A 12964-nucleotide genomic window follows, 5' to 3' on the forward strand; every position below is an offset into this window, starting at 1 on the left:
CTCCCTTTTTGCTTTCCAGATTATAAAATTAATCCTTTTTCATGGGTGGAATTCCTAATTTAGACACTTATTGTCACATTGGCTTTCAACGCCTACACCATCCTGAATAACACTGCGCAGAACTGCATTGCCTGCAAAGTGCTTCAGCAAAGGGGAAATTGTTTCCAGAATTCCCGATAAGTTTCTCTTTTTAAAAACACTAAATGCTTTACCCACCCTATTTGGAGAAGGAGGACCGAATTATTCATTGAGATGGATGCTCAGAAAGGAGAAAATCCAACAGTGTGGATAGACCCGGCAGGAGCTCTGCTTTTTTTTTTTTTTTTTTTTTTTTTTTAAACCTCTGCTATAAAGAGGGTTAGAGTTAGTGCTGCTTTGCACATTGCAAGATTCAGAGTTTGAATTATAATCTAGGAGATACGAAAATCTCTTCAAGGGAGCTTAATCTGGTGATTTTGCTGTGTGTTACGCAATGGGAGACAGAAGATGCCTTGCTGTTTGTGGAGGCGATAAAAAGCCAGGCAAAGACACACATCAAAACTCAGTAACGGTGCCTCTGTGTGTGTCTGCCTGTGCTTAAGGAGTAACAGTGGAAGAGACTGCAATCTAGAGAGTTTTGAAATTAGCTTGGCATCACTTCTATCTGCAACAGAAGGTGAAAAGCTACTCATTTGTAAGAGATAAGCAAGATCTCAAAGGTTAATGCTGAAAACGTTCAGTTTGAATTTTTTTGGATAACGTTACGGAGGTAAATATAACTAAGGTTTTGCTTTATTAACCTAGGCCACTGTTTAAGAGGACAGAGCATGTGGAGGCTGTAACGGCTGGCAGGTGCAGTAAAACAGCTTTATTTGGAAATACTGGCAGAGAAAATGTAATATGTCTTTCATCATTCTGAGCGCACATCTGCAAAACACAGGAGCTAATCCGACAGTACAAGATATTCGTAGTAAGAGGGCAAGTGCAGTCCAATAGGTGCAGAGATCCTGCTGTAGTACTGCCAGCTATATACAGATACTGGTTGTAGATACCAGTAAAGTGATCCATTTTCTATATCCTAAAAGGCTGTAGCACATGGAAATTATTATCATAAAAAGCTGGCACTTAGTGGTAGTTTCAGACCAGCAGTAATTTCATCTGTCTGGCTTTGTTTCTTTCTCCAATAGTCTCAAAATTTTATTAATACATTAATCTCAGTATTTCCTGCCTGAGTTTTCTTTTTATAGAGACCTCTGTATACCAGGTGGCCAGGGCAAAGGCATGTAGACATGTGGGAGATAATGTTCCATCTGTAACAAATAATAATTTGTGCGTTTTTAAATTATGGCTGTAATTCTTCACACTTGCTTCTCAGATTTAATAGAAAAATAATATATAACAACAGATGCTACTGGCTTTCTTGTTCTATTCCGGTGAAATCCTGCTCGTACAAATTGTATGGGCTCATATATGACTATAGCAGAGTACTCATTTACTTTTTGAGGAAAGAAATAGATAAATTGCCCTTTTCTTGGTCTATCGGGTAAGGCGTCTAGGTTTTTACCTAAGTTGAGCAGTTCTAGTCCACGCCATGATGACTACATCCTAGACAGGAGAGGACATTCCTATTAATAATCTAATAGATGTTGTTTTTTAATTTGGCTGTAGAAGACCTGGCTGTTGCGGCGGCCGCGTGATGGCGCTGTGCACACAGCAGCAAACCCGGCCCTTGCGTTATAAAATAAAAATTACCTGCCCTTCTTTCTGAAAAGGGGCTCTAACTGCAAGCTTGAAAACAGCTGGCTCGAATATTGGAAGGAGTTCGGTTTTTCAATGCGTGAAGAATTCTACCTGCATTTTTATTTCATTTCATCTCCCGCAGGCCAAATGACATAGGATGAAGGCTGCTCGTAATTTGCTGATTTATATATTTTCCACCTATCTACTGGTTATGTTTGGATTTAATGCTGCCCAAGACTTCTGGTGTTCCACGCTGGTGAAGGGGGTCATTTATGGATCATATTCTGTAAGTGAAATGTTTCCTAAAAACTTCACAAACTGCACTTGGACACTGGAAAATCCAGATCCGACCAAATATAGTATTTACCTGAAATTTTCCAAAAAGGACTTCAGCTGCTCCAACTTTTCCCTCTTGGCTTATCAGTTTGATCATTTTTCCCATGAAAAAATAAAGGATCTTTTAAAAAATAACCATTCTATAATGCAGCTCTGCGATTCCAAGAATGCTTTTGTATTTCTGCAGTATGATAAGAATTTTATTCAGATACGCCGCGTCTATCCTATCGATTTCCCAGGATTACACAAAAAGGAAGATGACCAAAAATCCTTCTTTGAATTTTTGGTGTTGAACAAGGTGAGCCCAAGCCAGTTTGGGTGCCATGTGTTATGCACTTGGTTGGAGAGCTGCTTGAAATCCGAGAATGGGAGAACCGAGTCCTGTGGGATCATGTATACAAAATGCACCTGCCCTCAGCATTTGGGAGAATGGGGAATAGACGACCAGTCCCTGGTGTTGCTCAAGAATGTGGTGCTGCCCCTCAACGAGCAGACGGAGGGCTGCCTGACCCAGGAGCTGCAAACCACCCAGGTCTGCAACCTCACCAGAGAAGCCAAACGGCCACCAAAAGAAGGTAAGTGCTTCTGGGAGGGGGGGCTGAATCCTACACCGATGTGTCAGTCCTGCTGCCGGCTCTCCTGGATGCTCACATTCATTTGACTTGCTGTCCACTCCAGCTTGCCTCTAGTCAAGGCAAAAGGGCTGGAGAAGCTGCACGCTCCCTCAGGGCAGGGAGGAATGCATTTTCATTTCTAAATTGGCTGAACCTTCAGCGTGTAGTTCTGCTGAGCGCTGTTGAAACTCCTCATAAGTAGGATCCACCTGTTTTCAGCCCCCACTTACAGTAATGCCCACAGGTAGCAAGCCAGGAATTGCTCTCTCCCTCACCACCTCTTCACTGCAACCATCCCACTACAAAATCTTGGCCGTCTCCATACGATCCCTTGACTTTGCAAGGAAAATGTTTCCAAAGGCATGCAGGCAACCTGACTAAAAGACCAGGAGATTTACCTTGGTCAGGACGCCTGGTCCCAATGGGGCGAGACCTCAACATCCTAAAAACAAACCAAAAACAAATGCAGTTCTGGGTGGACCCTCTGCCTGTGATGCCTAAAGATGCGAGGCACCACACAGAGTCAGCACAAGCTGTTTTCACCTGCAAAGGGGTTGCGGGCTGCTGCTGCACCCCTTCTCCAGGCAGCCTTGGCTCCAGGACACGAAAATGCTGAATCTCATTGCAACATTTGTGGGGAGGGAGGGGTTGATGTGATAGTCCTGGCAGCTGCTTCGTGTCCCTGCTGGAAAAGAGGGGTTGTGGAAGGGTGGGAAGAGAGAGGTCCAGCAATCAAAGTGGCAGCCCCTTTGCTTCCTACCTCCTGATTTGGCCTCCTGATATTTTGGGGAGGTTGGGGGCTAGTTTTGGGAAGCCAAAGCAGGGATGAGAGGCAGAGAAAGCGTAAGCTGAACCTAGATGCGGGGCTTTGTCTGCAATCTAAGGGTGAGGGGATCCTTCAGAGCAGCCACGGGGGAAGGGGGGAAGGCGGCAGGGGGATGTGCCCCTGCGGCAAGGGATAAATCATCGAGCCCAGGGTATTGCATTTTAATGCAGGAAATGTTCCCTCTCTCCTTGTTTTCTGCATAGCCACAAAGCTCCCAGTCTGTGGCGAGGCAGCGCCAAGCTCCCAGCCCCCCCGCCCAATAGAAGTCGCTTTGTGAAGGAATGTAACATTGACACGTTGTTAGAAGAGGATTTTCTTTAAGGGCAGCCAAGCCCCAGTGCTGTGGGAGAAGAAAAGCTGAACTTGCTCCAGCTGCCGCGGTGCCAGCGGCCGCAGGCAGGGCCGGGGGTTGGGGAGCGGGGGTAGGGGTGGGGGTAGGGGAGGGATGAGGGACACTTTTGGTGTCCTGCAAGTCAGGGCCTCTCCCAGGTCGGAGCGCAGGAAACACAGTGATTTTAAATGACGGAATGACAGGGAAGCTCGTCTCCTGTAAAAAAAAAAAAAGAAACAGAAACAAAAAAAAACACCCCCCACACACACACTCCCCCCCCCCCCCCCCCCCCCCGAACTCCCGGAGAAGCTTGTGCAGCGGCAGGGATTATATTTAACATCGTTTAGAGCTAATTAGTGCCCTGGGAGGCGGAGGCAGCCCCGGCCGCGGAGCCTGGGGCGCAGGAGGCAGAGTCCGGGCCGCGGAGATTGGGAGAGTTGCGCGGAGGCCGGTCTCCGCCCGGCGCCTAGAGCTCAGCGCAGGTGCGCAGGGGCTCGCGCCGCCCGTAAGTGGGCCCTAAAAGTGAGGTGGGAGACGCTGGTTGCACCCCCTCCGCCTCCCGAGTGGGTGTCGTGGGCCAGGGTACGGGGGAGTCCGTTAGAAAATACCGGCGCCGCAGAGCCAAAGGCGCGCAGGAGGCGCGCAAGTCTCATCCCCGCGGCCCCCGCGCTGCAGGAGTCACTCCCGCGGTGGGGGAAAGACGCATCCCTTTCTCCTCCCCCCCACCCTCAACCCCCGCCCCCATTACCACCGCGATGGTGGGGCTGGGGGAGAAGGGGTGCAAGGGCAGAGGGGTGCAGGGGCCGCCGAGGGTCCTTCCTACCGCTGGCAAAAAATGCGCTGAATTCCGGGGGCATGCGTGTTTCCCAAGTTAAAGCATCAATTTCTGAAACGTGCTTAGTGGAAAGGACAGAGAACGCTTAGGGCAAACAGGTTTGGAGGTTTTTTTTTCCCTTAAATTTTGAAACACATTTCCAACATATTTTGCTTCCAGTTTCAGTCCTATTATAATTTTTGCCCCATACTTGAGAGTTTTCCTGGATATGAGCTTGAGAAACGGCATTGTTAGAGAGGGTGGAAATTTTGTTTGGTAGGTTTCTGTCACTTGTTTTTCACTGTACTTAGTGTTTTTTTTGTTTTGATGTTGCTGAGATTTTTAACAGTGATACAATTATTTCAATGTTTTATTGAATTACTTTAATGCACTTGGAAATTGTTCATCAGATTGTTACTAGAAGTTGTAATCGGTTAGCAAATTAAACCTCATGGTACTTCTCAGCAGCAGTACGCTCTTTGTCTTCGACTCAATGTTTAAAGCATTTTTCCTCTTTCCTCAGAAGACTAAAAACCTGCAAGAGAAGTGTGTTGAGTCTTTGTTTTCTGTGGATAGAGTGGCATTTTTCAAGCACATCAGTCAGTGTATTTGTATGTATCAAACCGGTTTGTGGTTCAGTTGGAGGCTTTCTTGAGGGATCAAAATGTAGAATATTCCTGCCACAAACATAAGGCAATTCATCACTTGTGTCAGCAAACCTTTAGGCAAGAAATGCAAGTTTTGTTTTTACAGACAATCTGTTTCAAGATAGATCGGCACAGGTAGCAAAACTAAGGCTGACCAATAACTAAGAGAATGGTTTCTGGTTGTTAGAGTTCATAGGGGCAACTGAAAGTGCAGTTTTGTTAGTGTAAGTTGAGTTTTAAGGGGAATAGAGTTTGCCTAACACTGTGAGACTGCTCCAGACTTGGTGAGACTGTGTTTTATGAATTTGTGTGTTACTTTGAGGTTTGGTGCTGACATTGCCTAGCAATGACTTTTGGAAGGAATTGTGAAGACCTGACAGCTTTCTACAGGATTATGCATACCTTCCTATCCTTCAGATTTGCTTTCATCAAGCTTGACTGTATGAAGTGCAAAATCTTTCCCCAAAACTATTTCCAGTCACATTTTAGAAGCATAATGTAAATAGAGAGCATTTAGATTAAAGCCTACTGTTTCTTTTTTGAACCTCTGAGGATTTTTACATTTTTGAATATGATAAATGGCTTAGGAAAATGGATGAAAGTCAGTATTTTTCCTTTTTTAAAAAAAGTGCTGCATTTTACAAAAGATGTGACAAGTATACAATGGATGATGGTGTTTCTAAAAGTACTGAAGTGTTGAAGAATAAAAGGAACTAGGACAAAAAAAAGGAAGCTGTAACTATTATTTTTTTAATAAAATGGTTTGGAAATATGTGGTTTAATCAGCATTTCTTCTGTAGCCAGATCGTCTTTGGTGTTACTGATTAAAGCAATATCGAAAATCGCCACATCACTAAGACGCAGTTTCATTGTATCTTGATCCTTTTCTACAGCCTTACATTTGAGGTGCTTAGCCTCGATCAAAGCACTAGCAAAAGGATCTCCATGAACACTCTGGCAGGGTCCTAAATTTAAGGGCTCAGGGGACTTTGTCCTCTTGATCCTCAGTGCTGTGACTGAAGTATCTCATGAAGTTTCTGTTAATAAGGCAGGGTTCAGTTCCAACTTCAGTGGACCTGTAAAGCCTTTGCACATAGTCAGTCCATAAAATTGTATCAATAATGACAATAAGAATGTGAAAATGTCTTTTCTTATTGTGACCATTACAAAGCCATAATATTATTGTGAGTTTTTATAATAGTTACTTAGACAGAAACTAAGAGAGAGTTTTCCCCTGTGTTTTACTGACATATCTGTCAGGGACCCTCGTAAAACAGTGAAAATAATTGTCTAGTCCTCTTACTTTCATCCAACAGAAGAAAAGATGAGAGGGGATATTCACATTAATTAAATCTTGACATTTGGAGTTCCAAGCTTTATCTTGTATATATTGTTCAGTCAGTCTAAAATAATTGGGATTTTTTAATATGCTAGAAATTTAGCATTGGTTTACTTTGTCACAAATTCTAACAGGTCACCATGTACCAGCATCTCAGTATTCAGCAACTGATTTAATTATTTTTTCCCAATTTCAGATCTGAAAACAACATGGATATCTTAACAGAGGATTTACTATAATAGACATCCCTTTAAAATAGTAATTTATGACACATTGTTGAATAATACTAAGATGTAGGATGCAGATAGTTTTTTGAAGCTTTCATGGCATGTATGCTTTTATTTATATGTTATTCCATGAATGCCCACCTCCTTTTGCACACATCTAAGATGAATTTATAATATTCATCACATGCCCAGAAGTCACTAGCTGTCTGAGCAGGCTGGATATCTCTAGTCAGAAAGTCATAGGCAGCAATAACGTGTCATAGCATGGTTCCATCAGAGGATTTAAACTGTTAAATCAGCGCAGTGTAGGAAGATAAAAAATTGCAAAATGGGGTCTAACCACCTTATACTTCTACAGGCATTCTTAATATGTAGTGTGCAACAACTATTTGAGACTAAAACAAAATTTAGAAAAAAACAAAATAAATAGAACTGTCATCCAGAATATTGAATGAGTACAGTAACATGCTTGGAAGATTCTTAGTAGTTTTTATATCCTGCTGCTTGCAGTGTTTCTTTTATCCATGAGTGCAAAAGGACAAAGGAAGATGAGCACTAATGGAAGAACAGGCTTTTTAATTTTGCCTGAAAGGTATTTTTCATTATGACTTATAAAATATTGTTTGAAAACTTAGAATTGATATACTAAAATAATCTGTTACTATGTAGGTTATGAGCAGTTTGTTATCACACTGTTACGAGCAGTTTGATCCCAGTGAAAATCTAGAATATAAAGAAAAATAACTTCACTTTAAACAATCTTTTGCATTAATATTGTTCCTTCTGAAATGTTCATGGCCAAAAATCATCATGGAAACTTTCATAACATCAGTTAGAGACATTGTGTTTCTTCTTTATGGGTCTGGTTCCCAATGGAAGGAAATATTTTAAAGTCTCCTATGGTTTCCTGCAGGCTTCATATAATGCCCTTTTTGACTTTGTAAAAAGAGAATGACCACCCTAAACATTTGTACTCTTAGTACAGATTTGGGTCACTGTGGACCACTCATAATAGGATACTTTATCATAGCCATGCAAGTTTGATTTCAGATTATTTTTTTTTTTTAAGTGATGCACTGTAGAAAAAGCATTAATGATCGGAATATCTTTTAATCAATAAGCCCTACCATTGTTTTCAAGGATTATATGCTATTTTCACTAATGATTGTACTTCAGTTTGTGCTGTACTGATCATTTCCACTTGATTTACTTCAGTACACTATGAAACTTCTTGTTTTCATACAGAGTTTAGAAGTTTATGTGCAAGAGTAATCAGAACTTCACATGTGTGTACTGGATTTGGTGGGATTTGGATCAATCCTTAAGTGAATTTTCTGATACCTTCAAAAATACCCAGACAATTTCCTTTAGGGTAGGAAGAGCCTTTATAAATGGCTTTACTTCCAGTTATTTAAATGCTTTATTAGTAAATATACCTGGTTATGTATGTCTATGTGGTGATTTCTCTGGTATCACAGATTCAATCAGTATTTTGTTCACCACTTCTCGCACTAACAAGATGGCATATTACTTATTTTGTGGGAAAGGCCAATCTATTGCAGTCAAGTGTTTTCCTTCCATTCAGCAAGATCACAAATGTACTGTATAGAATCAGAATACCAGGGGTTTTTTTTTGTGAGCTCATTGCTTGCTTAAAACATTCACTGCTTCAATTAAATAGTATGTTGGAAGCTGTGTTATCACCAAACCCAGGATTTTGGTTCTCCGGACTGCCATTTTTGCTTGAATTAAACCTCTATTTATGTGCATCATTGCACATCAGACATTTTGGAGACCTGCTCTCAGCTGGGGACAATGCTACTAGAGACTTCCACTCTAAAGAGCACAAACCATAAATAGGAACCAGTGGTAAAGAATTGGAAAGGTATATAAAGAAATTAAATGTTCAGATTGAAGTCAAATCATATATAAATTAGGAACAGAATTCTGACTCTTACTGGTGGCTCCAGTGAACAAGTACTCGGTCATATCGAATCCTGTACCATCAAATATTTCAGACCAGTCATGCCTTCTCTTTTTTTTTGCCTTTCTCATATCCAGTTAGCTGTGTCTTTTATCTTCAAATACCTCTACTATACTTTGTCTGTGTGGGCAGAGTATACAATATATTTACTGTATTTTAGCCCTTGTCCTCTGATTTGCTTGCACTTTTGACAAGTGTTGGTGTGCTCACGTGTAGAACATCCATTAAGAGAAGTTAATGGTGATTCTGTTTACAGAGTTGCATTTCAGTTATTAAGTCTCAGTGACATTACATGGAATTATACTATGACATAATGCAGGTACGGCAATTTCTTATTATTATGCAGGGGTTTGTACCTACATATATATATTTTATACATTTATATAATACAGTGATTATATGATCTATTACATTTAATATGTTCTCCTGTGCTCTTTTTAAAGCAATTTATCCTCTTCTGTTCAAATCTGTCCATATTGCAGTTTTGTTTAGTTTTCTATTTGCAAAAGCATGGAAAAATCTGCTTTGTGTGTTGGTATACACAGAGGAATTTTCAGAGGAGACTTTCTTTTTCTCTTCTTAGGGAATTAATTTTATGAAGTTTATTCAGTTGTGTTTTATCAAAGGATTCCAACTCAAAGTTGTTGTAGTTCTCAAATTGAAGTTTAGCTGTTCATTTATAAATATGCAGTAATTGTAATAAAACAAAGGTCACTGCAGAATTCCATTGAGCATTATTTGCATTCACTGTTAACAAGAAATATAAAATACTCTTTAGGAGAGAGAAAGATGTACATGATATAAAGTACAAATTTACAAATTATTCATCACTGATTTATGAACATTTCAGACTTTGAGCCCTTTCTGATGCTAGTTAAATCTCAAAAGGAAGACATTCAAATTTTTCAAAGTCATTCTCAATTTTGTTAATCTCTTAGAGAAGTTATAAATAAAGTTTTTATTAAACAACTGACACATTTTTCTGATGGGCTAGCCACCATCAGAATTAATAAATATGATCTGTAATAACAGTGTATGAGACCAGTGTTTTTACTTTACTCTGCAAAGGCCAGATTATTGTCCTTACTCCAGGCAAATTCCCCATGCAATCAATATAATTTGGTCTAAATGAAGATTAGATTAGAGCCCACAAAAGAGATGTGAAACAGTGATAGCATGTTTCCTTCTACGAAAAGCAAATTATTTCATAATTTGCATGAATTCTATCCTTTCAAAATTCTTAAGATTTTTTTTCTCTCTGTAGTTTTACTTTTCAAACCATCCTTGACATTTGGTAGGATGAAGCAGACGCACTTAAAAAAAAAGCAATTTTGTAACTGCTTGCTGCATTTCTTTCCCTTTTAGCTGGTTAGCATATCTCTTTATGTCCTTTACCTCAGCTTCTGGTTTTTGTTCCTTTTCATTATCTGAAGCGGAATCAATCAAGGCATATGACTTACTGAAATTATTATTTCTTTGAAGGTGCTGAAAATGTGTGCAACTGAAATTTGGAAGCAAGATATTTTCAGTTATTCAGTTCAATTTTTTATTTTTATCTCATTGAAATGACAAAAACACAACAAAAATATGAACTTTGAATCCCATCAATTTTTTGATAGAAAATTGATGACAATGGGGAGAACAATGCGTCACCCCCTTTTGGGCAATTTTCACCAATTTGCTATCTTTTATTCTTCAGGAGATGTAAAACACTTTGGGAGCTGACTTTGATTCCTTTTGTTCTTCTTCATATGCTGATTGCTCATTCATCAGTTATGCAGAGGCAGTGTTTGTTTATAACATGGTTTATGACTTTCAGCCATAGCTGATAGTTGGCTATTGAATGACTTTGCTGAGAGATGGTGGAGTGGGCAAAGAAGGATCAAAAGAGCAATTCTTCAATTTAGCTGTGGAAAATGCTTAGCAGGACTTCCAAACTTACCTATTCTAACTAACACTGGAAATACCTCATGTTAAGTGGGAATTTGTAAACCGTTGTCATCAACTGAGGTATGTTACCACAAGTTGCTTGTGAGAATCTGAGGCCACGTTGCTGCTGAGATGGTTCAGTCTTCACTTCTTTCCCTTTTCTGAGCTATGTCAGCACACAGCCAAGCAGAAAACTATTCACTTTGGGTTTTTTAGGTGGATGTTCTTAATGTTGGGTGAGTGTGCTATGGTGGCCCAGTCCCAAAAAGTGGCACAGGAAAGCGTTGGAGAGGAACAGTGGTGCTGGTTCAGTCAGATTTAGATTTTTTTTTTAGGGAAAAAAAAAAAGTCTATCAAAAACATGCTACCCTTGCCCACTCTTTTGCATATATTAGTAGCCAGTTACATCATATTGTGTTCCTAGACAGCTATACCAGGTTTGGTTACAGTATTACTGGCAGATCCTTCAAAATAGACTCCAAGATATATGTTTATCCAGGGCTTTCTGCCGACCATTAAAGAGTGGTGCAGATTGCTGTGAAAGTGTGCACAGAGTGCTCGGGGATGAGTCTGTGAAGCCCTTGAAATTCATTCCTCTGGTGCAGCTAGAAAGGGCTTAAATTACAGATTAGAAAATTCAGGGGATTGGATTCATGCTATTTATTGTTTATGAGGAATAATATTGTACATGCTTCAAGCAAGAACGGTTTTTCCTGAAAGGACTTTGGAAAATCTGAGGTCTGAAGAGTTTGCATGGAGTATTTATTTGAATCCAAATGTTTACTTTTTCTTACACATTGTTTGCTTCTCTATCCCATGAATATTGCATTGCAGTCTCTTCTGTAGCGTATCCATAGAAGATGTCAATAGTCTGCAAAGCTGAGCACTTCAGCTTGAACTATAACAAGTTATGTTTTTATCCTTGGAAGTGTTTTGTTTGTTCTGTGGTACTGGCCGATATCTGCAGTGATTGGCACACATACAGGTGTTCCATACTGGTAGATTTGAAGGTTGATAGATGTGCTTCATACTGAAAAAGGAGAGGAGGAAAAATATTCAGTGCTGCAGATATAATATGAGTACAGAGCCTAGTCCAGCTGGTCCCATCTGCACCAAATGTCTAGGAAGTCAAGAAAAATGCCCAGAGTATGATGAAGGTGCATTCTCCTTGGAAGGGAGGAGGACTGCAAGGCTGGGATATCAGCCAATCCCAACACCTGATAAAGTCATGGGAGTTATGTATAGGGCCACAGGGCTTCAGCTGATTATGCTATTATCTGCATTCGTAAATGAAATAGATAGAGTCTCACCTCCTGAAGGAGGATAATGAGCACAAGAAAAGTTTGGTAGTTAATTGTCCCGGGAGAATGTAGTACACTTAAATGTAATTGGAGCTGGACCTGGAACCGATGTTTTCCTATTTTGCAAATGAATGTTCACATTATTAGGTATTCTTTTCAGCTCACTGAGTTTTTAATTTATCCACAAAAATTGAGGCAGCTTCAAATTTGGGAAATACCAAGAATATTCCTGTTCCTTGATCAGACAGAACCTTCTGAGAAGCAGAGCCACTGAGTCCAGATTGTTCCAGGTGCTGCAGTTGTTTACAGGGCCTTCAGGTCTGTTTTGGCAGGGTGTACACAGAAGATTTTAAAAGGAGGATGCCATGATAGTAGGAGAATGCTGTCTTTGGTTGTGGTTTGTGTAAAGCTTGGTCGAGCAGGTGTCATTCAAGACCACCTCTTGGATTGAAAGGACATGGCCGAAACCAGGACATGGCCCTACTGGCAAATAGATGCAAATGACTCTCAGGAGTTTGCTACTTTTCACAGCTAAAGCAATGTCCAGACCCTTCTGTGCACCTCGTGCATGTTGCTTATGGCTCTTAGGCACCAGCAGCTGTGGGCTGCCCTGGGACGAACATTTTGGAGGTGCCCATTTTGGATGTAGGCCTTGGCAGTGAGGATGAGGCATGCAAGTTTATTTGTTTTCTTTTGTAAACACAGTTTCTGTGAACCACTTCCTTTCCCCGTGGTATTGTTGTAATAGAATTCTCTTGCCTTCTAATGATACTATGAGGATAAATATGTCAAAAGTTTATAGGTTGCTCAGTAATCAGTATCATACAGGTACTTAAAATATATAGATTATGCCATCACTGATAAACCTGAAAGATATTTTTGCCCCCACAGTTCTGA

General features: G+C 40.5%; 1 protein-coding gene across 2 annotated transcripts in view; it reads left to right on the top strand.

Moving 5' to 3' along the window:
* ADGRB3 (adhesion G protein-coupled receptor B3) overlaps window positions 1-12964 on the top strand; it is a 468567-nt gene that overhangs the window by 1396 nt on the left and 454207 nt on the right. For both annotated transcript variants that reach the window (XM_086744848.1, XM_086744847.1), the window contains exon 2: window positions 1862-2630. In XM_086744848.1, the coding sequence (XP_086600974.1) occupies window positions 1877-2630 (754 nt within the window). In that variant the 5' untranslated portion in view covers window positions 1862-1876. The remainder of the gene's footprint in view (window positions 1-1861; window positions 2631-12964) is intronic.

This window comes from Chlamydotis macqueenii, chromosome 3 (assembly GCF_036417535.1).
Source record: "Chlamydotis macqueenii isolate bChlMac1 chromosome 3, bChlMac1.mat, whole genome shotgun sequence".
Taxonomy (NCBI): Eukaryota; Metazoa; Chordata; class Aves; order Otidiformes; family Otididae; genus Chlamydotis; species Chlamydotis macqueenii.